The 26012-nt window shown below is 36.4% G+C and overlaps 1 protein-coding gene across 1 annotated transcript in view; it reads left to right on the top strand.

Annotated features, from left to right (window-relative positions):
* Positions 1-26012, top strand: part of LOC115422987 (forkhead box protein J3-like) — a 331117-nt gene that overhangs the window by 279477 nt on the left and 25628 nt on the right. The window contains exon 9 of the mRNA XM_030139653.1: positions 8150-8416. Within this exon, the coding sequence (XP_029995513.1) occupies positions 8150-8416 (267 nt within the window). The remainder of the gene's footprint in view (positions 1-8149; positions 8417-26012) is intronic.

The following is a 26012-nucleotide window of genomic DNA, read 5'->3' as shown; positions in this document are numbered from 1 at the left end:
ATCCGGGAATTTACGGAAAATTCAACATGGGCTCTTATGGAGAAAAAATTTCAGTCGTCTTTTTCTCCCAAACTCCAGTTCTGATTGACTTCAAACTTGTATACAGCTTCTGTATGATGATGTCAACACAAGGTATTGCAATAATTTTGATCCGGATCTGATTCTGGATTTGGTGTGACTTTGAAAAATTTTCCCATTATAAGAGATAGGAAGTGGATTGATACAGTCAGTCAGTAACTATCAATGATATCAACTTGGAATGTGATTTTTTTACAGATCTGATTGGAATATGACCAAAACATGGGCTATTTCTGTAATAGAATAAATACACAGAACTGGGTGATAATAAATGGCATCTGGATACATTTCCCAAAGCTTTTAATTTGGCCGGTAAGCTACAGGGCCATTGGTCCTATTTTCTATTATTCTGAAAGTTTATTTTTCCAATTGAATTTTTTTTTTTTTTTGCACAATATATATTAACCTTAAAAAGGAGAGATGTAGTGTGCCGTATTATAGCACTAGTGCTAATTTCCACCTGTCGTCCATGGGCAGGCTGATGTTATCATTAAAAAAACAGATATTAACTAGAAAAGCACTCGGAGAGCGCAGACCTCTGCCCAGGCAGATCAGTCCCCCCCACCCCCCCCCGATCGCCACCAGAATTTAATCATTTGTTCCTTATGCCAGTGTTAACATTTCCTGAAAATTTCATCAACACCTTCCTGTAGCATCATATAAGCCAGCTGTAAGCTAGAAATAACACGTGAAAGTGTCCCTTATTTAATTTACCCATGTCATGATTTATATTATTGTGTGCCCAATCCCCCCCTCCTTTATTTATTTATTTATTTATTTAGGGGTGTTTTTTTGTTGGTTTGTTAGGTTTGGTTTTGTTCCATGTTTAGTGGTAGTTTGTATTTATGTACAGTGTATGGGGAGGGAGGGGATTCAGTTGGTTAAACGGAGAAAAACAATTCAAGACACTATCTAAATTGCCTCATGTATTGTTTTTCTTTTCTTGTATTAAAAAAAAAACAACAAAAAAAAACACAGTAACTCTAAAGACACTCATCAGTGACCTGGTGGATGTTAACAGGTTAATATGTTAGGGACATACTCAGTTTTCTGACAGGATGTTTTAATGAATGTAACGGAATTGGTTTTCAGTTTCTACCTGAAGCAATTTGATGTTTGTTTTTTTTAATTAGAAAAAATAAAATATTTCACCAGAGGATCAATTGGAAAGTTCTATAAGTTATGGGACCCCTTAATTTTGTATTTTGATAGGCTCAATACCCTCCCATAGCATCATATAAGCTAGCTGTAAGTTAGAAATAACATGTGAAAGTGTCCCTTATTTAATTTACCCATATCATGATTTATATTATCGTGTGCCTACCCTCACCCCTCTTATTTATTTATCTATTTATTTATTTATTTTGTTTGTTTAGGTTCCATGTTTAGTGGTAGTTTATATGTATGTACAGTATATTGGGAGAGGGGGGGGTTCGGTTGGTTAAACAAAGAAAAACAATTCAAGACACTATCTGAATTGACTCATATATTGTTTTTTTTTTTCTTGTATTAAAAAAAAACAAAACACAGTAGCTCTAAAGACACTCATCAGTGACCTGGTGGATGTTAACAGGTTAATATGTGAAGGACATACTCTACTGACAGCATGTTTTAATGAATGTAGTGGAATCGGTTTTCAGTTTCCAGCTGTCACGATTAGATGTTTTGTTTTGTTTTTTAAGAAGAAAAAATAAAGTATTTCACCAGAGGATCAGTTGGAAAGTTCCATATGTTATGGGACCCCTTAATTTTGTATTTTGATAGGCTCAACACCGGCACGTAACATCATATAAGCTAGCTGTAAGCGAGAAATAACACGTGAAAGTGTCCGTGATTTAATTTGCTGATATCATGATTTATATTATTGTGCCCCCCCCCAACCCCCTTACTTATTTATTTATTTATTTTGTTTGTTTGTTTTGTTTTGTTCCATGTTTACTGGTAGTTTGTATGTATGTATATTGGGAGGGAGGGGATTCGGTTGGTTAAAGTAAGAAAAACAATTCAAGACACTGTATCTAAATTGCATCATATATTGTTTTTCCTTTCTTCAATTAAAAAAAAACAAAAAAAACAAAAACACAGACTATATTATATAACTCCAACTCTAAAGAGGCTCATCAGTGACCTGGTGGATGTTAGCAGGTTAATATGTGAGGGACATACTCAGTTTTCTGACAGCGTGTTTTAATCAACATAGCGGAATCAGTTTTCAGTTTCCAGCTGTAGTGATTTGATGTATTTTTTTAAATTAGAAAAAATAAAGTATTTCACCAGAGGATCAATTGGAAAGTTCTATAAGTTATGGGACCCCTTAATTTTGTATTTTGATAGGTTCAACACCCTCCCGTAGCATCAAATAAGCTAGCTGTAAACTAGAAATAACGTGAAAGTGTCCCTGATTTAATTTACTTTATATCATGATTTATAATATTGTGTGCCTACCCCCCCTTTTGTATTTATTTATTGTTTGTTTTGTTTTGCTTTGATCTACGTTTAGTGGTAGTTTGTATGTCTGTATATTGGAAGGGAGGGGATTCGGTTGGTTAAACTAAGAAAAACAATTCAAGACACTGTATCTAAATTGCATCATATATTGTTTTTCCTTTCTTGAATTAAAAAAAAAAAAAAAAAAAAAAAACACAGAGACTATATTATATAACTTAAACTCTAAAGAGACTCATCAGTGACCTGGTGGATGTTACCAGATAATATGCAAAAGTTACACTCAGTTTTCTGATGTTTTAATGAATGTAGCAGAATGGGTTTTTCAGTTTCCAGCTGTATTGCGTCTTCGTACTAATGATTCATGGTTTCCACTCCACAAAGCGTCACTGATCTTTTTCAGTCATTTACAAGCAAAGAGATTTTTACATAATTGTCCCTGAATCTAATTATCTTTTTATTTTTGCAAATTTCACTCTGAATTGTATTTAAAAGAAGTCTTCATCTCCAAGAGTTTTTAGCTGAATACTGATATTTCTGTCATGTAACTCGTTAAATGATACTTACAAAGACAGTTTAAGGCGGGATTCTTTTCAGCACGACATCAACGATATGACCTGTAAGTTTTATTTTCGATTTGACATCTTTTATCAACATGCATACAAGCACAAGTATACTTATTGAAGCTTGTTTTTCAGCTTCCAGGCCTTCTGTCGTCCGTTACAAAGATTTCAATCATCTTCTTCTCCGAAACTACAATTCCGATTGACTTCAAACTTGGTATACAGCTTCTTTATGATGATGTCAGCAAAAGTTAGTGAAATTATTTGGATCCGGATCTGATTCTGGATTTGGTTTGAAAAATTTCCCCATTATAACAGATAGGAAGTGGATTGATCCAATAAATCAGTATCAATGATATCAAGTTGGAATTTGATTTTTTTACAGATCTGATTGGAATATGACCAAAACATGGGCTATTTCTGTAATAGAATAAATACACAGAACTGGGTGATAATAAATGGCATCTGGATACATTTCCCAAAGCTTTTAATTTGGCCGGTAAGCTACAGGGCCATTGGTTCTATTTTTGATACTTGTATGTAGGCCTGTAACAGTACACAACGATTTCAGTTTGGTACGTTTTGAAAGCCACGGTTCAGTTTTTTTTTGGTTTGGTACTGGAAGAAAGAAAGCCCCTCAAAATGTCTTTAATGCATTTATTATGAATTTTTAAAAAAAATTTTCCGCCAATTTTTTGGAGACAATAGAATATAGAAAAACAGGAATAATCTAATTCTGCTGCTATAAATCAAATAGAAAATAAAATAAATAAAATATTAGTATTGCACTTTTCCCGGAAAGGTAGTTTTGAACAAACAACAAAAATCAAATCACTGTTCTGTCAGTTCACATTCTGCATAAAAATAACAATAAAAAAATTCCACATGAAGTGCAATGTTAACAAGAGGGCAAACTTGTATTCTCTTTTAACAAACTTAAGAGCAGCATTGACAACAAAATTAACCACATTATTTATTTTAGGACAGCTGTTTAGGCCACTTTGTTTATTTGTGTGTGTGTGAGAGAGAGAGAGAGAGAGAGCGAGCAAGTGTAAGTGTTTGAGAACTACTATACATAGTGCTGGACTCTCAGCAGACCTGATATTTTCTGGTAGTTTGTTCCACATATACAGAGCACAGAAACTGAACGCTGATTCTCCATGTTTAGTTCTGACTTTGGGAACACAGAGCAGACCTGCACCAGATGACCTGAGTGGTCTGGATGGTTCATACTGGACTAGAAGGTCTCTAATGTATTTTGGGCCTAAACCATTCAGTGCTTTATATGCTAGTAAGAGAATTTTAAAGTCTATTCTCTGAGAGACAGGGAGCCAGTGTAGAGACCTCAGAACTGGACTGATGTGGTCCAGTGTAGAGACCTCAGAACTGGACTGATGTGGTCCAGTGTAGAGACCTCAGAACTGGGCTGATGTGGTCCACTCTCTTGGTCTTAGTGATGACTGGAGCAGCAGCATTCTGGATCAGTTGCAGTCGTTGAACAGACTTTTTAGGCAGACCAGAGAAGATACTGTTACGGTAGTCAACTCGACTAAAGATAAATGCATGGACAAGTTTTTCAAGGTCCTGCTGCGACATCAGTCCTTAATAATAACATCAGTCCACAATAATAAAAACATTCATTCATTCATTCATTGAAATGATGAAATGAAATGCAGAGAATGCATTTTTCACCCTCGTGTGAACATTTTTGGAATGACGGAAGAAAAAAAAAGACGTATGCCCCTTCACCCCCACTACCACCACCACCACACACACACACACACACACACACACACACACACACACACACACACACATTTTACGGGACACTTCCATTTCATCTGAAGATTGTGATTAAAAATACGAGCATAAGGCTACAGCGTGACAAAATTATGTGCGCCTTGCAGTCATTCAATCAAACAACCCCCCCCACACACACACACACACACACACACACACACCTCTAAAATGTAAAATAAATGAATAAATGAGTCATGCAATACCTTCTATGACAAAACTCCTCCAACGTTACATTTCCGTGTGTCTGGATCATTCCGCGCACTGTTACCATTAGCGCTGGCTTATCCTTGAGCAGTTTTTTACAGTGTATTGTCTCCAGTAGCGCATGTAAAATCCTCATTTAAATAGGGTGGTCTCCAAGACTTTGCACCTGTTGGCATTTACGTAAGCAATCTTAGGAAATCACCCGCAAACCGTGGTTCAACCCCACATGCAAAATTCTAGATTGTGCACGCAAATTAGTACATGCAAATTGGGATCTTAGTAGATCTGGCCCATAGGCGGCAAACAGCGTTCATCTTATTAACGTCTCTTTCCTCGTTTTTGTCTTTCACCTGAACCTGAAGTGATCCAAAACAGGGACCGTAATGATGGTGGAGGGTCTTCAATCTCTTCCTTCCAGGTTGACATCATATTTATTGTTTTTTTTTTTTTTTTAACCTTATGGCAGCTGCTGTTTCATAATTCGGGTCAATGTGCGCTCCTTTAACCCTTTCATGCACAGTGGTCACTACAGTGGACAGTTATTCTACAGCTGTTCTCTTGTATATTCATGGATTTTGTTGTTTTACTTGCATATCAACCAACACAGTGGATACTTATGCACCATCCCATAATACACTGCAATTCATACCGTTACTGTAAACCTGATAAACCTGATCCGCAGCAACATATTTGAGTGTAAATCAATTGCTAGTTGTTATTAGACCCATTAGATTAACAGTTTGTTTGTTTTTTTTTAAGTTGTCGTGTTTTGTTGTTTTGTGCATATTATTTGAGTGAGTAATAACTGCTATTATGGTATGTTAAAATGTGAGAAAACATCAGATTAGCAACATTAAAAGAACATTTATTTCATAGTTTTCACACAATATGACAGTAAATGCATGTTTCTTTGCTTCAAAAGTTAAACGCATGGTGTCCAGCTGAGTGGACATTTTTGCAACTCCATGAAAAATCGGTTCATAAAAAAAAAAAAAAAAAAAAAAATCACATTGTTTTTTTCATGCCTAAAGAGGAATTAAAACACTCAGGAAAAAAATCTTGATTAAGGTTCTCATAATTCATGCATGAAAGGGTTAATATGTCCGTGTGGAACTTGCACAGATTTAACCCTTTCATTCACAAATTATGGGAACCTTAATCAAGATTTTTTTCCTGAATGTTTTTTATTCCTCTTTAGGCTGAAAAAAAAAAACAAAAAAAAAACACTTCCATTGAAATTTTTTATGAACCTATTTTCATGGAGTTGCAAAAAATATCCACTCAGCTGGACACCATGCATTTAATTTTTGAAGCAAAGAAACATGTATTTACTGATATACTGTCAGAAAAGTATGAAATACATTTTTTAATGCTGCTAATCTGATGTTTTGTCATATTTTAACACACTGTAATATTAGTTGTTACTTTATAGAGATAATATGCAAGAAAAAAAAACAAAAAATTTTTTTGTTTAAAAAAAAACAGCTAATTGCAGTTTAGTAACAATAACAAGCAATTGATTTTTATTTATTTATTTATTTTTTAGTTTAGTTTATTTTGAATATGCAACAAGACAAAGTAATCTTACTTAGTCCTTAGGAAAAAAAACAGGTAGTAAGACATCATGGAAGAAAACAAAAAAACAAAAACAAAACTTATACATATACATGACTTCATTTGCACATTCTAAAAGGAGTGGAGGAAGTAGAATTTATTTAATCCCACCCCTTCAACACTCAAACATGTTACTGCAAATCAGGTTTTATCAAGAACAGCAAAGTTACACTAATGGTATGAATGTCAGTGTATGGGATGATGATTTTTTATTCCTTCTTAGGCATGAAAAAACAATAGCGATCAAGTTTTTTTTTTCTCATGGAGTTGCAAAAATGTCCATGCATTTAATTTTTGAAGTCAAGAAATGTATTTGAAATATCAGAAAGTGAGATGAAAACAATGAAATAAAAACATTTTAATGCTGCTAATCTGATGTTTTCTCACATTTAACATATTCTAATGCTAGTTATTACTCACGTCATGGAGACGATACGCAAAAAAAAACAAAAAAAAAAAACTTTCTGTCTGACAAATAACAATTGATTTACACTAAAACATATTACTCCGGATCAGGTTTATCAAGAACAGAAAAGTTACAGTAATGGGATGAAGTGAAGTGTATGGGATAATGCATAAGTGTCCACTGTGTTGACTGATATGGAACTAAAACAATAAAATCCATGAATATACAAGAGAACAGCTGGAGAAGAACTGTCCACTGTAGTGACCAGTATGCATGAAAGGGTTAAAAAAAAAAACATTAATCATAAATTGGCAAAAGTAAAATCTTCAGAACTCGTTTATTGCAAGAAATATGAAATTATTAATTACAGTCTAATAACAATAACAAGGAATTGATTTACACTCAAACATGTTAGTGGAGATCAGGTTTATCTAGAACAGCAAAGTTACAGTAATGGTCTGAATGTCAGTGTATTATGGGATGGTGCATAAGCGTCCACTGTGTTGGCTGATACGGAACTAAAACAATAAAGTCCGTGAATATACAAGAGAACAGCTGGAGAAGAACTGTCCACTGCAGTGACCACGATGCATGAAAGGGTTAAAGTTCCGCATCGAACGACGTCTTTCGCTCCGTTTTCTTTTTCTTAACATACTGTGCCGTTTCGTTACAGCTGTGTACTGAACCGAACAGGTGTGTACGGAAACAGTTGGGTTTGATATGTGTACAAGGTGTTAAAAACATTTGCCTCGAACCAGTCGTGTGATTTAATTTTCTTTTCATTTCCGAGCAGAAGGCATCGATTGGATGTGATACTGTGGTGATGACAATGACACATCAGTGAGTCTAAGTGTGAAATCTGCAGATATACTAATATTAAAAGTGATATTGATAGGTTCGTGTTGTGAGTACATGTTTTCAGGGACTAAACTGTTTTATCTGTGTTTTTACCTCTGCTTAATGTCACCGCTGGTTCTCCGTTTTTGTCCATGTTGTTATAAATAGTGCTTTTTTTTTTTTTTTTGTTGCTGTCTTGTAGGTTTGATGGGCATCCCCGCTGAGTCCCGGACCGCCTGCTCCTACCAGCACTCCCCTGGTGCAGGAGGAGGAAGCAGCCACCACCACCAGCTCAACCACGGCCAGGCGTCGCACCACCCACACCACACTCAGCAGCACCTCTCTCCGCACTCCACCCACGGTCAACACCCGACGCACGGCCAGCACGGCCAGCACCAACAGCATCATTCCCAACAGCACCCGTCGCTCTCCCACCAGAGTCACACCGGACAGACCTGCAGCACGACAGGTTAGACCAGCAGACCCCCCAAGTACACAGTCTGACGATAGCTTAGCTTCATGTGCACTGACGATAACTGGAAAATTAAAGGTGTATATTAAAACAATCGTAATACAATACACAGTCTTCTATGGTTTTGGATATTATTCTCAAAACAAACACTTTATACCAGGATTACAAACTCATTTAAGTTTAGGGGCCACATACAGACAAATAAGAGGTAAGATAAGATAAGATAAGATAAGATAAGATACGATAAGATAAGGTAAGGTGATAAGGTAAGATAAGGTAAGGTGGTAAGATAAGATAAGATAAGGTAAGGTGATAAGGTAAGGTGATAAGGTAAGATAAGATAAGGTAAGGTGATAAGATAAGATAAGGTTACCATTTATTAATTAAGGTAAGGTTAAATATAAGGTAAGATAAGATCAGATAAGATAAAGTAAGGTAAGGTGATAAGATAAGGTAAGGTAAAGTTACCATTTATTAATTAAGATAAGATGAGGTTACCATTTATCAATTTAGGTAAGGCATAAGATAAGATAAGGTTACCATTTATTAATTAAGATAAGGTAAGGTTAAATATAAGGTAAGATAAGATCAGATAAGATAAGGTTACCACTTATTAATTAAGATAAGGTAAGGTTAAATATAAGGTAAGATAAGATCAGATAAGATAAAGTAAGGTTAAGGTGATAAGATAAGGTAAGGTAAGATAAAGTTACCATTTATTACTTAAGATAAGATGAGGTTACCATTTATTAATTAAGGTAAGGTATAAGATAAGATAAGGTTACCATTTAGTAATTAAGATAAGGTAAGGTTAAATATAAGGTAAGATAAGATCAGATAAGGTTACTACTTATTAATTAAGATAAGGTACGGTAAAATATAAGGTAAGATAAGATCAGATAAGATAAAGTAAGGTAAGGTGATAAGATAAGGTAAGGTAAGATAAAGTTACCATTTATTAATTAAGATAAGATGAGGTTACCATTTATTAGTTAAGATAAGGTAAGGTAAGGGGATAAGGTACGGTAAAATATAGGGTAAGATAAAATAAGGTATGGTAAGGTGATAAGATAAGGTAAGGTAAGATAAAGTTACCATTTAATAATTAAGATAAGGTAAGGTGATAAGGTAAGGTAAAATATAAGGTAGGTAAGGTGTAAGGTAAGATAAGAGCAGATAAGGTAAAGTAAGGTTAAGTTACCATTTATTATAAAATAATTCTCCATAATTAACATTTTTCCAGTGAAAATCAGGTATTTTGCAATATTTTATGTACTGATCATATAGATCAGTGTTTCTCAAGGGGGGGCATTGGGTCACCATCGGGGGGCGTTTGGATTGAGAAAGCTGAGAGGGGGGCGCTTAGACTGCAGTGGGGGCGTTAGTCTGTGTAGGTATCAATATCAAGCAGCATTTTATGTCAGTGGCAAATTTCTGTGCCACCCCCCTCCACAATAAGGTATGTGCCCCCCCCCCCCAGGCTTCAGTGGTAGCATCCTTTGGGCCCCCCCTGGTCGCCAAGGGGGCACTACCTATGCAACATACATAAGCGCTCTCTCAGATCCACCCCCCCTCGACAATACCTGACAGAGCGCCATACCTACTGTTTTTAGGGAGGGGGGGTGGGTTCAGGTTAGATGGGGGTAGATGCTCATAAAAGCTCAGATTAAAGTTGATGGTCACTGTATCGAAAACAGACAAAACTGCGACTTTTCCAGTCCAGTCTCTCATTAACTGAACATAAAACAAGTGTGTCCATCCACTGTCATTGATCCAACTCCATGGGTGTTACTGGTGAATCAATATTGTAGAAGATGACGGTGTTTCCACGGTAACTACAGAGCCTCTGAAGGTCCAAATGGGTCATATCTGATGACCATGAAAAGATGACAAACTGTATTTTACACCAATTATTTTTATGTATTGATCGGATTAGTGGATCAACAGTTATTTATTAAACAGTTTAGATCAGTAGCTGGTTTTGGTCGGTGGTGGATGTTTGGGTCTTTATGGGTTAATAAAACTTCAAACTTCTAAAAGTGATGTTCTTTTTAACTTACGTGTGTTTTTCTTGTATTTTTATATATATACTGTATATACCTGGATTTTCTTGTTTTTTTTTTTTGCCACTTACTGGTAAGAAACCAAATATGGTAACTTCACTGACCTTGATTTCCTGCATGACCAGAAAAAAAAAAAACTCAAACATTTTACAAAAGTAATGTGTTCTTGTTATGTCCTCCAATAACACACTATGGCTGAAAATTAGAATTTCACAGTATTTCTATGAGTGACCGATAAAGGGTTAAATGATTTATCACCATTTATGATAATAATATACTCTGTATTTGGTGTTTTTACACTGTAAATTACATATTTTCCGATATTTAATTTGACGATCACCCAGATGTTCATTAAAGCTCAGAGTAAATTCAAAGATTATTGAATCAGAAACAGAGAAAAAATGACATTTTCAACAAATATATCAATAACTGAGCATAAAACAAGTGTGTCCATCCGCTGTCATTGATCCAAGTCCATGGGTTTTACTGGTGAATCAATGTTGTAGACGATGATGGTGTTTCCACGGTAACTACAGAGCCTCTGAAGGTCCAAATGGGTCATATCTGATGACCATGAAAAGACAAGAAACTGCATTTTACACCAATTATTTACATGTATTGATCGGATCAGTGGATCAACAGTTATTTATTAAACAGTTTATATCAGTAGATGGTTTTGTTCGGTGGTGGATGTTTGGGTCTTTATGAGACTTCAAACTTTTTTTTTTATAAGCCTCATCTACTTCCTGTGCATGTAATGTCGTTGAATGACGAGTGGATGTGTTTCATGGACTCAGGGACACAGAACGGCAGCAGATTGATAAAGACTAAAGAACAGAAACCCTGAAAACAGACATGACGTCACAGCTTAACAAGACGACTGTGTATTTTTCTGCTAAATAAAAACAGCCTGTGACTCATAGCGGATCCAGAACCTGAGTTTGTAAAAGGGATCTATAGACTTAAGGATTTTTTTAATAAGTAGAATTACATAATGATCTGTTATAGCACATTAAGAAAACAGTGACCAGTTTGTGTTTAAATAGTGAGACATTTACTTTTACTGTAAAGCGTCTGTTTACTGAGCTTCCTTTGTCTCCATCAGCAGCTTTTATGTCTCTCTACATCTCAGATTTAGTATTTATGTTCAAGGATTTAATGATTCTCAGTGTTAATACTCAAAAGGGTTCACAAGGCTTATGAAATAAACAGATTAATGCGCTAAGGCTTTAGAAATATGGTGTTTTATACCTTACAATAGTCATAAATTGGCAGTGGCAAGTGTTTGCAACCTGATGAAGAAACCATTTAACATGAAGTAACATAGAAAATAGTTTTATTTTTTTCAGTCGACATGAAGCCAATGGATGAAAAGTTTCACATTATACCTTTTTGTTAAAAAATGTTACTTATCAGGAAACTGGGAGTTTGTTTTGACACACTAATCAATAAACTGATTCATCATTTCAGCGCTACACTCAATAGAAAAGAGTTTTAAAGCTTGTATACTTCATTTTTATCTGTTAAAAACACCAGTTTCAAGTTTATATCTTTATAAAAGCAGACTAGTGAACAGTTTCCATTGACCCTCAAATTGTGCAAATATACAGTAACTTGCGCATAAAAATTTGCTGACAATTTGGCCAAAACTCTCATTTTTGCGCTTGTAAGAGGTGGTTTTTCAGGTGTAGCAAAATTGGTAAATTGCGCAAAACAGTTATGGAAAGACCTTTTTACACAACTAGAGTCATGCGAACAAAAACAAACAAAAAAAAAACAGATGTTGATGGATGTTACAACAAAAGAAGAAGAAGAGTTTTAAAACAAATATGTCGCAGTATGTGTGGACACACCAGGAAACCCAATCATTTTTTAATTTCGTACGGGATAGAGGGGTAACGAGTAGAGGCGTGTATTGGCAAGAATCTGGCGATATAAATCACATCACTAGGATCACAATACAATATATCACGATATATCATGATGTTGTAATAAAGGCAATTTTTTGTTTCTTTTTTTAAAATGATTAAATAATGATTGAATAATGGGTCAATAATGTAAAGCGCTTTGGTTGTCTACAAAAGCGCTATATAAATCCAATCCATTATTATTATTATTATTATTATTATTATTATTATTATTATTATTGTTATTATTATTATTATTATTGTTATTATTATTATTATTTCCTGGAAGAAATGAATTACACCAGAAATACGCACAAATACTGAAGACATTTTTATTTGACGACACCTATGTAAAGATATGCTTTTATGTCAAATATTTAAGTATAGTTTAAATTTTTTACAATTTTGATTTTATTTGGAACCAATATTCACTTTTAAAGTCTTTGAAAAGGTTTGTTAAGCATCTTTGTGTTATTTATGCAATAAATTATATCAATTTTCAAATCGGATTTTTATCTTTTTTGTGTGTTTTTTGGCCTTTTGTGTAGATATAGTAGGTTAAAGTGAAAAAATAATAGGCAGATGAGATAGATGAAGCTGTGCTGAAAAAAAAGATACCAAACATGGGTATAGTAAACATTTCTTTATATAGTATATAAACGCAAAATCAGAAGTACTCAAAAACGACCAAAATAGGCTCAGACCCCTAAGGGTTAAAGGAAAAACCGGTATTATTCTGTACCTCTGTTTTTTAGTAAAAATCGGTAACGTTTCGCACATATGTCCAATGGAAAAGTGACAAATGAAGCAAGATTAAAATAGAAACAAAGTTGAAGAAAGTTCAAAACCCAAAGAATCAGCAGTTGCTTTTCCATTGGACATCTGCGCAAAACTTTACCGATATTTACTAAATGTCGACAAAACAGAAGTGCGGAATGTTGGTTTTTCCATTAAATCACTAATGCGATGATTTGTTTATTTATTATCGCGAGATGACACGAGAAGTCATTCCATAAACATGGCGACGAATGTAAATATTGTGTTGATTTACAGGTATATTCATTATTATTCTATATTACCCCTCTATCTCGTACTAAATTAAAAAATGATTGGGTTTCCTGGTGTGTCCACACATACCGCGACATGTTTCTTCTTCTTCTTCACTTCTCGTAACGTACGTCAACATCCGTTTTTTTAATTCACCTGACTCGTGTTGCGAAAAAAGGTCTTTCCATTGCAGTTTTGTGTGATATACCATTTGCGATATGCCCACAAAACCACCTCTTGCCAGCGCAAAAACGCTTAATTGACAAATTAGACTTTTGGCTTTTCCATTAGGTACATTTTTATGCGCAAGTTATATTTGCGCAATTTGAGGGTCAATGGAAAAGTGACTAGTGAGCGAAAAAAAAAAACTGGTAAAATAAGAGATAATGTGCGTGTATGTAAGTGGGTACCATGACAACATGATGCAGGACATTGATGTGAACTGGGTTTATTTCACAGCAATTATCAGCCGGCTGTACATTATCGCAATTATTACATGGGTATTATTCAATCATTTAACTTAAGAAAAAAAAAGGTAGAAAAAATAAGTACATTAAGAACATCTTTAAGTGGTGGAATGTTTATTGTTCTGTGTTATCGGAAAATGGTGTTATTATAGGATTTATTACAGGGCTGTTGTTGAGTTTGTAAATGCGCTAAATGTTTTATAGTCTGGATAAAAAAAGGAAAATATGCCAATTATCTTTACTTTATTAACCCATAAAGACCCAAACAGCCACTCGTGACCATAACCATCTACTGATCTAAACTGTTTAATCCCTGTTGATCCATTAATCCTATCAATACATGTAAATAATTGGTGTAAAATTACAGTTTGTCGACTTTTCATGGTCATCAGATATGACCCATTTGGACGTTCAGAGGCTCCGTAGTTGCCATGGAAGTACTGTCATCTTCTACAACATTGATTCACCAGTAAAACCAATGGAGTTGGAGCAATGACAGTGGATGGACACACTGGGTTTATGTTCAGTTATTGATATATTTGCTGAAAATGTCACTTTTTCTCTATTTCTAATGTAATGACTTTTGAATTTACTCTGAGCTTTAATGAACATCTGGATGATCAGCAGATTAAATATAGGAAAATGTGTAATTTACAGTGAAAAAACACTAGATACAGTGAATATTATTATCATAAGTGGTGATAAATCATTTTAACCCTTTATCGGTCACTCGCAGAAATACTCTGAAATTCAAATTTTCAGCTCTAGTGTGTTATTGGAGGACATAACAAGAACATATTCGTTTTGTGAAATGTTTCAAAAATTTTTTATTGTCATGTAGAAAATGAAGGTCAGTGAAGTTACCGTAACTGGTTTCTTACCTGTAAGTGGCAAAAAATAAAATTAAAAAAATCCAAGTATATACAGTATATTTATAAAAATACAAGAAAAAACACACATAAGGTGAAAAGAACATCACTTTTAGAACATTTTCCTTCTTAGCAAATGCATGTGACTGTATATATTTAATTAAATCTCTTTTAAAACGTCCTCTAGCAGCTGTAGAAGGTTTACATGTACCTGTGGTTTTGAGTCATTATTAACCCTTTTTAGTTCACTCATAGAAATACTCTGAAATTCAAAATTTCAACCTTAGTGTGTTATTGGAGGACATAACAAGACTTTATTACAATGTGTAACTTTTCAAAATTTTCATTGTTAAGTAGAAAATCAAAGTTAATGAAGTTACCATATTTGGTTCCTTATCCATAAGTGGCCAAAAAAAAAAAAAATCCAAGAAGTATATATAAAAAATACAAGAAAAACACATGTAAGGTGAAAGGAACATGTATTTTTAGAACATTAGAACATCACTTTTAGAACATTAGACCAACATGCGTGCTGGTCCAGACCCCTGTCCACATCCACATGATCCCTTTGAACATAATTCCTTATATTAGTACCATTACTTCATGGTACTGAACAAAGCAGGTCCACTCAATGTTCATGCAGAGGTGGACCTTATAGACCTGGAGACCACATTGGACCTGAGATTGGTGACTCACTGTCCTTATTTTAATTGTTGCTGTCTCCTTGTAATATATGTGGAACAGTGGCGATTTCTCACAGACTGCAAGGGAGGCCCGGCTTCCCCTAAAATTATGAAAATTAAATGGTTAAATATGTTCGGTTGTGTTGACATTTCATTGACTACAAATGTGTTAGAACACGTTCATCTCACAGATGAGTTTGTTCAGAATCAGCTTTATTACAAACCAACAGACTGGATGTTGTTCACTTCTCCTCCATTCCCGTGTCTCTGTTTTCTCCTCCATCTCTGCTCAGTGCATTTGTCCGTAGACGCTCAGGGTCCATGCACTTCAATGGGACTGAGTGGAACAGTTTTTTTCATTGCCTCAAAACTGGACAGTAATTGGATAAATGCCACGATGTTGTCCTGCCCCCGGACGCTTGGTGTCTCTGGGGGTGAATGGAGTTGTGGGCGGAGCTCGGCTGGGCTGGACGCTGGGCTTCCACGTGCTGACTGGATGATCAGTCGAAAGGCTGAATCCGGTTTGATTGACAGCTAGTTTGAGATCTACTCCTTCACTGACACAGTTCAGTTTAATACCGTCGCGCATTCTGCTGTGAAATCGAGAGAGAAACCACTACGAAGTTACTTGTTCATTTCTCGCACTGTAAATAAAACACACTCATTGTACTTCCTTGTTTCAATTTAACATAATTTCAACGTTTTCTTGTTTACTTGGTACGATAAGGTCACTGACCATTTTCTTAAAAAGGAACGGACGAACGAATTCATGTTTAAATAACTTGACATTTTTTTTGATGTAAGCCAACAATGAGCTTCCCCTGTCTGAAAGACGAGCAGCCGCCACTGATGTGGAAATTACCAAAAATAGTCACTTGCCCAATAAAGGGTTAAGAAAGGTCAAATGGAGAGAAAAATTCCTTTGGGAACTGCCACAAAAGTAGCGCTGGGTCTTTATGGGTTAATGTCCAGAAAGTCTGATTTCAGTGGTCTTTCTGATGAAACCAGTCCGTGGTGTGAGCGCTGTGGATGATATTTCCTCCAGACCGATGCAGGGCAGCTCCATATTCCCGTACCTTTCCCCATCCACACAAACAGACATTATTGTAAATGTAATTCAGCAAACATCAGAATAAGCGTGTCTGTGCACAGACTCATTGCATTTATATTATAGTCTTTTCTCTGTGAGGTCCCAGAGCGTTGGATGTTATGAGTTTGGAGTCTCTGTAGCTTCACTCGGGCTTTTCCTGCTCTTATTCCCAGTCTGCTGTTTCCTCCTCTGTGTCTCCGACTCAGCTCTCAGACCAGAGAAAAGACAGAAGGACTATTCAGACATTATTTATGTCGGTTAGTATTCCCCTCAAACAGGTGGATGAATGAACACAACCCCCTTCTGAGTCCAAGCCTCATACTGTATTGTTGTTTAGTTTGTGGCAGTGAAGGAGGTGAAATGCATCTCTTTTTCTTTATTTATTTATTTATTTTTTTCTTTCCGACTGGATTTTTTCTGTGTGAAGTCACACCACCTTGTGGCTGTTTATCAAACTAGATGGAGACAAACTTGACTTTTTTACCGTCTTCATCAGCTCGTGCTTTGGCCCATGGTCTCATATTCTCACTTCAGTATTTTTAATGTAATGATGAAGCAAGAAAAAGTCATGTTTTGATGACTGATGGGTGATATTACACTAGTATTCACAGCCACTCAAATGTGAAGGTTTACTCTTCTTCTCTATTTTATTTTACTGTAAAATTAGTCACTTGTGCAACTAACAATCAGCATTTTTTTTTTTTTTAGTTTATGATAAGTCTGTTAATCATTTATTCTGTTATCAAATGAAAAGTTTCCCAAAGTAAATGTGTCATAACTGTATGAGTCTAAAACACAGTACTGGGAAGTGTTCTGTGAAGTCATAGGTTACATATGAGTTGTTTCCTTTAAAGGGCTCATATTTTGCTAAACCCACTTTTATTAGTCTTTGCTTCATTTATTTATTTGTGTGTTTGGACCCTAATAGTTCATACAGTTTGAATTTGAACCCTCCAGGTGCTGCAAAGTTATCTTTATATTCATTTTGGAAAAAATCAAGTGGATTTCTACAACCTGTTTTAATTCCTGCTGAATTTGTTACGTTTTATAAGTCGTTACGTCATGACATTTGCACATATAAGGTCAAGATTTATGACGAACATTTCTCCGAGTACGACATAATTGTTTACCAGCAGCAGCGGTTGTAGTAAAAACTGAAAATATGTCCAAACTTTGAGCCGATTACTTAAAATGTTCAGTTGTTGGTTGTATTAATGAACATAAGTGGCTGAATGGGACAGCAGCACAGTCAACAACCTGGAGGGGGTGGGGTCATGTGCATTTAAAGGGCCAGCGCTCAAAACCACCTTTCTGGTGTCATTACTCAGAAATAGGGTTGAAGATGGACCTGTGGAGTTGAATGAATGAAGAATTCAGACTCAAACAGAGCATTTACAGTTTATGTAGACCACAGGGAAATGTTTGAAAATGCATAATTCCATTTAAAAATTTAAAATGTAATGTCCATCCATTTTCTGCTTAGTCCGTCTTCTTTTTGTGAAGTGAAAGTGCTAACCATTAACCCATCCTAAAATGTATTCAGTGTATACCTTACACCCTATTTTTTTTTTTTTTTTTACAAACTAATATATGGTTAGAGGAAAAAAATGTTTGATCATACCTAAATAGCAAGTTCGACAAATGGCAGCGTCACAGATGAACAAATGTAAATATCAAATTAAACATTTTTTATTTCAATGATCAATATTTTAGAATTATCAATATACTTTTTTTTTTTTTTTTTTAAAACAATATTTACAACATACAAATAATATTAACCCTTTCATGCATAGTGGTCACTCCAGTGGACAGTTATTCTACAGCTGTGCTCATATATATTCATGGATTTTGTTATTTTAGTTTCATATCAGCCAACAGAATACACAATACACTGCAATTGATAACATTACTGTAACTTGGCTGTTCTTGATAAACCAAATCTAACATGTTCAAATGTAAATCAATTCCTTGTTATTGTTATTAGACTGTAATTAACAGCAAAAGGTTTTTTTTTTTTTGGCATATTATCTCCATGAAGTCATTAGTATTGGAGTTCACTACAAACAAAAAGGTAAGGATATTTCTTTCTTTCTTTTTTTTTTTTTTTTTTGTCATTTTTGCCATTTGTAAATAAAGCTATGTCCGGTCATTTAAAAAATGTGTTTCAATTCAATTCACACACAAAAAAGTAAAAAAACGTTAGGCAAAAATCCCAACTGAAAAAAAAAAAATAGCCCAGCAATTTTAAATATCCATAACTTTTTGTTTGTAGTGCATGTTAAAATGTGAGAAAACATGAAATTAGCAGCATTAAATGTTTTTATTTCATAGTTTAGCTTTAAAAATTAAACGCACATTTTTGCAACTCCATGAAAAATAGCTTCATCAAAAAAATTAATCTCATTGTTTTTTTAAATGCCTAAAGAGGAATAAAGAAAAAAATCTTGATTAATGTTCTCATAATTCATGCATGAAAGGGTTAACATTATATTCAAATGTATTTTGCATAGATATATGCATTTGTTAATTTTAAACGCTGCCTTTAGAATATGACATAAATAAAATAATAGTCAAATATCAGTGTATTTGGAATAAATTACATTTATTTATGAGAGTTTATAAAATTAACCCAGAATGACGGCAGAAAACTGTCAAATTCCAAACATTCACACTCATAAAAGTCTTTTTTTTTCTCATTTCAAAATATATTTTCCTGAAAATATAAGTAATTACCTACCCAAAAATGTAAGTTTGGTGTAGATTATTGTAATTACATTTTTTTTGATCAGATGTTAACCTTCCCTTGACCCATATACAACTATCACAACTATATCCAAACAATCAGGTGTCATAAAATGCCACACAGATCACTTATGCCTCTCCCTAAAACAGTTCCTGTCCTCAACAACGCAGAGGTTCACATCACAGGCCTCACACTTCCACAGTGTCACTCCTCTGTCCATTTTTTATATAAATATAGTCACAGAAAAAATTATTAGACCATCAGAAGTCATCCAAAACAGTGGTTATGCAATCCAGTACTAACTCCTGTGTGTATCATGTGACTAAAACAGACAGAAAAGAAAACATGGCATGCCTAAAAGTGCTGTTTTTGTCAGTACAATGCCACAGATATTGATGCCACAGAAAGACTTAGGGATTCATGATACTTAGGTTATTACTCGCGTTTTACAGATTTGATAAAAAATTGTTGATGAAAGCCATACGCAGCTTTAAAATGTCACTTATTTTCCATGTTCTTCAGGTTATTCACATTATTTGGTAAAAGGATAGTTTGTAAATGTAAATATTTTCATGTACTTTCACTTTTTTACATTAAAACAAAGAGAAACATTTGGAGTTGTCATTATTTATAGGTTTATTATGACAGTATTTTACGAGTTCAACTCACTTGAGACCAAAGTAGGGCTTTACAGTTGTGGAAAAAATTATTAGACCATTGATTGATTGATTGATTGATTGATTGATGTATTTATTTCGAACATGAATGTCAAACAGAAGACAATAAATAAACAAAACACTTAAACATAAGACATATAATACATATTTGAAAAGGAGTGAGAAGAAGTACAACTTATAAACTCCCACCCCTTCTCCTTATATAATTAATAACAATAATAACCTTCTTCATCTAATCATATCTATACACTATGCCATAATATGACTGATACTTACTACTAAATAATTTGGTTTCCGGCTTTATATTATTATGAACAAATATAATATGATTTACATAAACACATAATACAATAACACATATATGTAAATACATATTCATACACCGATCTATACACACATATACACCTACATATATATGTCGAGGCCCAAAACGGAATCTGGCCCGATTCAGAATCGGGCCGGCCCAGAATGGAATTCTATTCTAGGCCGGCCTAGAATGGAATCCTGCTGCTATAATGTTATTTTTATACCATGTTTAATGCAAATGATCTAAATTATTACAAGAATCAATACATGGAATTTGCGAATATGTGAAAAAAAAATGAAACAAACAACATTTTAATTGTAAACTATAATACACTTTATTTACAAATAGAACCTAGTGGTACTCCCCACCAATATATGGTACAGTGAAATCGACTGAAATTGACAATAGTTACTCAAGGTATACAAGACTGAAAATGCAAAATTATGACAAATTATTGAATTATGGATCATTTGCATTAAACATGGTATAAAAATAACATTATAGCAGCAGGATTCCATTCTAGGCCGGCCTAGAATAGAATTCCATTCTGGGCCGGCCCGATTCTGAATCGGGCCAGATTCTGTTTTGGGCCTCGACATATACACACACACACACACACACACACACCTATACATACATTTACACACACTTACCACATACTTGTACATCTTTAGAACACCCAGTGATCCCCAAGCCCTCCCTCCTCCCTGTACCTCTGAAAAATTGTGTCTTTGTACCTCTTTTAAAATTCTTTCATGCTTGGACATTGCTTTAACTCTATATTAAATCTGTTCCACAGTCTCACCCCACTGACAGAAACACAAAAACCCTTCTTAGTCGTGCGCATTAAGGGAATTTTAACATCAAAAGTCATTAAAAGCAACGGTTATGCCATCCAGTACTAAACAGACTGAAAAGAAAACATGGAATGCCTAAAAGCACTGTTTTTGTCAGTACAATGCCATAGATGTTGATGTAAGAACTGAAGTGATTTTGGTTATTATCAAGAAAATACGAAAAATGGATAGATATCAGCTCTGAAATTAAACTACTATGAGTTATTTTTGTTGTTATCATTATATTCATCCAAACAAATGTACCTTTAGTTGTACCAGGCATTAAAATGAACAAGAAATTGAAGAAAACAAGGGTGGTCTAATAATTTTTTCCACGACTGTATGTGTAAAAGTCTGTGTGTTGTTGAGCTTCCATTGATGCTACAGTTTGAGTGATGGGCCCAGTTCAGGCTGAAAGACTCTTCCCCCACATTTCTCTCAGGAAGAGATTATTTTTCAACACCACGGGAGAAATAAAACTGTACATATTACACATTTACATTATATTTGATTATATGTGGTTAACACCCTCATCCTGGAACCAGCATCTACTGCATGAATGTGTGTTTTAGAATTTCAGGGAGTTTTTCTGTACTCTCAGGACAGGGTGTGTTTTCTATGCTACAGGTTTGAAGTTCCATTGAGGCTGGTTTTATTGGTTCATGTGGCGAGAACTGACAGAAACGATTGTTAAATTTCCACTCAGCAACACACTGTATATACTGTATATAGAACCTCTAAACTAGGGGTGTTAAACATGCGGCCTGGGGGCCAAATCTGGCCCACTAAAGGGTCCAGCCCGGCCCGTGGGATGAATGTGGGAAATGCAAAAATTACACAAAGATTTTAACAATTATTTTAGTTCAGGTTCCACATTCAGACCAATTCAGTCTCAAGTGGGTCAGATCAGTAAAATAAGATAAGATAAGGTAAGACAAAATGAGATAAGATTAAATAAGATAAGACAAAATAAGATAAAATAAGATGAGATGAGATAAGATACGATAAGACAACATAAGATAACATAAAATAAGATAAGATAAAATAAGATAAGATAAGACAACATTTCCTTAAAGTTCAATGAGATTTTTTTTTCTTAAGTGAGATGTGAAGAAAGGAGATGGCTAGTTGTGGTAGAAGATGATTATTTACAGTCAGAGCATGAAAAATATTTTAAGATTTAATATCATAGTCCTGGATAAAAACAAAACAAAATCAATGTTGAGAGAAATTGAGTGTAACCATCTTTGAGGCATTTTGGAAGAAAAGATAACAATTTAAACCAAACTAACCAATGCACTGATATTCATCCCAATATAAAAGTATATTTTGACATTTGTCATTGTTGTTTTGTATCCCAGACCCCTGTTAGAAAAGAAACACCTGTCCACATACTTTTGTCCATATAGTGTATCTTTAACCCTTTCATGCATGAATTATGAGAGATTTTTTTTCCTGAGTGTTTTTATTCCTCTTTAGGCATTGTCACAACCCGGCTCTGTGGTGGTGACCAGAATGGAGACGGAGGTGGTGAAAAAGTAACAAAGATTTATTAAATAAATTAATAATAACAAAAACACAGAATGCTGCAAAAACGCCAGCCAGGAGGAGCAAAGCAGGGCAGGGCAGAGCAGGACCAGACCAGACAGCCAGCAGCACCGAGACCAGACCAGACAGAGAGCGTGTAGACCAGGCCGGACCAGAGAGAGACAGCCAGAGAGCCAGAGAGCCAGAGAGCCAATGATCATCACGGGTGAGCTGCCTATATAGTCAGGCCTGGACCGCCACAGGTGTCATCAATTATGCCGTCGCCATCTGCAACAGAAACTGACAGCGCCTCTAGTGCCCGGAAGGTGCGGGGCCGTCACACCCCCCCCCAAAAAGAAAGGGCCTCTCTCCAAGAGGACCGTCTGAAAGAAAATAGGTTAAACAAAACATTCAAAACATGCAAGTTTGATTTTATGCTTACCCCAGTCTCTTAAAACCAGCACCTGCCTACCATCCCTATCCGGCCACCCAGCAACTCCAGCGCCTGGAGAAGCAATTTAAGAGTGAGAGGGACAGGTGGAAGCAAGCGGGTTGAGAGAGATGGGGGAATGAAATCAAAAATCAGGCTCGAGACAGAGCATCCGCCACAACATTTTCAGAGCCTTTAATGTGGCGAATGTCTAAGCTATACGCCTGTAAAAACAGGAACCACCGCATCAGCCTACGGTTCGGACAGATCAAAGAGTTCAAGAATGTGATTGGGTTATGATCAGTGTAAATGATCAGTGGGACACTACAGTCCAGATAGACTTCGAAATGCTGGAGAGCCCTCACCAGAGCCAGAGTTTCTTTCTCTATGACTGAATAATTTATCTGGTACCCATTGAACTTCTTTGAAAAGAAACTAACAGGATGGTCAATGCCATCACTTCCTGTCTGAAGCAGCACAGCACCTGCTCCGACGTCACTCGCATCCATGTGCAGCTGAAAGGGCTGATCCAAACGGGGAGCTGCGAGGACCGGAGGAGAACACAGAACAGTCTTTATGCTGTCGAAAGCCTGCTGACAGGAGTTAGACCAGATGAATTTTGCCCTCGCCTTTAACAGGTCTGTCAAGGGAGCAACTATGGTGGAAAATGTTTTACAAAAACAACGGTAATAACTTTCCAACCCAAGGAAACGCATGAGTTCCTTTTTGGTGGTCGGCACAGGATAGTGGAAAATAGCCTTCACCTGGTGACCCAGTGAAAGATTATCATTCAGTGTTTCAGAATTTTTCAGTCTGCCACACAACATACTTTCATCAGGTGCACGGACTTCATCATTCTGTACCACAGGTGTGACATTTACTGAACACAACTCAGCGGCAGCAACAGCAAGCACAGGTGTTGCGTCCTGCTGTTGCGCACTCCCCCCGCCCTCAAAAGACTGGAACTCACGGGGGTGGTACGGCTTCAGCAGGTTAACATGACACAGCTGTTTTTTCTTCCTGCGACCTGGAGTGGACAGTAAATAACTGACATCTGAAGTCCGTTGCAAAACTGAAAATGGACCCTGAAATTTAGCCTGGAACGGTGAGTTCACCAGCGGTAATAAAGCCAGAACCTGATCACCAGGAGAAAATACCCGAATTTCAGCTTTCCTGTCATATAATCTTTTCATTTTACTTTGTGCACAGGCTAGATTTCCCCTAGCCATCTCCACAGCCAAAACCAAACGACGTCGAAACCCCTGCACATAATCAACGAGAGACTGAGGAGGTTCAGACGGAACCACAGAGTCACGGAGGAGAGTCAATGGACTGCGAACTGCGTGACCAAACACCAGGTCATTCGGACTGAAGCCAGTGCTCTCCTGCACCACCCCTCTGGCAGCCAACAGTAACCACGGCAACCCCTCATCCCAGTCCTGATCCAACTCTACGCAATAACTGCGCAACAGAGACTTAAGGGTTTGATGGAATCGTTCTAATGCACCTTGGCTCTGTGCATGATATGCAGAAGCTTTGTTATGTTTCACGCCTAGCTGTTTAAGAACCTGTGAGAATAAATTTGAGGAGAAATTTGTACCCTGGTCACTCTGAATTATTTTAGGTATTCCAAACACTGAAATAAACTGTGTTAAAGCTTTAACCACAGCCTTCGCTGTTATTGTGCGAAGCGGATAAGCAGCTGGATACCTCGTTGTCTGACACATCACGGTGAGTAAATAACAGTTACCTGATTTGGAACGCGGTAATGGGCCAACACAATCAATAATCAGGTGCTCAAAAGGTTGAGCCGCAACTGGAATCGGAGCTATAGGAGCTGGTTTAATGGTTTGATTTGGTTTACCTGTAATTTGACAGGTGTGACATGATTTGATGTAGTTTGACACATCCTTTTTCATACGGGGCCAAAAAAAATACTTAAGAATGTAGTTATAAGTCTTGTGAACCCCTAAATGTCCTGACTGATCATGAGAAGTCCTAAGCACCTCGTCCCTGAATTTTGAGGGAACAACAACTTGAAACACCGGTTCACCAAAGAAACTGTCACAGTGAGGCGTCCATTTACGCACCAACAGGTCATCCAGCAGTAAATAACACTGAGCCGCACTGTTACCTTCAGTAGCTGATAGCACCTTATGCACAAGCTCACAGAGAGTCGGATCAGCACGTTGTTCTGCGATCAGCTCACTACGGGAAACAGACAGAAGTGAGTCAGGTACAGCAAAAGCACATGTGTCACGGACATCCTCACAATGCTCCGCCTCAGACTGATTTTTACTCTGAGCGCGAGTAACCACACATGCCGGGTACACATCAGATTCGTCCTGGACTGACTGTTCAGGCATTTCGGGGACAGATGGAAAAAATGTCACAACCGGGGAAAGCGGAGCATCCATCCATACCCTGCTACCAGCCAGGTCATTACCCAGGATAACATGCACTCCGGGAACAGGCAGGGCAGGACGCACCCCCATAACCACCTCACCTGTCACCAGCCCACAACTAAGATGGAGTTTATGAATGGGAGCAGGTACGACCGTCAAACCCATTCCTCGGACCAGAACGAAATCTCCAGTGGCCGTGCTGTCAGAAAACGGTAACACAGAACCCAGAATAAAAGAATGGAATGCACCTGTGTCACGTAGGATTTTCACTGGAGTGGAAACATCAGCGCCCACCAAAGACACATGACCATCTGAAATGAACGCAGAAAAGTCAGATTGTGCCAAACCACAATCATTCACAGATTTAACGTCGCTACAGGGCACACAAGAATTAGTCTGAACAGGATTGATTTTGACTCCACAGGTGTCCACAGAAACAGAGTGTGTCACAGGAGCAGCCAGAACCACGGGCTTAACCTGCGCATTCTTACCAGATCTGCGTGGACATTCTGCTTTCCAATGGCCCCTGCCTCTGCAATAAT

The sequence above is a fragment of the Sphaeramia orbicularis genome, chromosome 7, assembly GCF_902148855.1.
Source record: "Sphaeramia orbicularis chromosome 7, fSphaOr1.1, whole genome shotgun sequence".
Lineage (NCBI taxonomy): Eukaryota > Metazoa > Chordata > Actinopteri > Kurtiformes > Apogonidae > Sphaeramia > Sphaeramia orbicularis.
The sequence above is the reverse complement of the archived record's forward strand: the minus strand, read 5'-3'. Positions and strand labels throughout refer to the sequence as shown.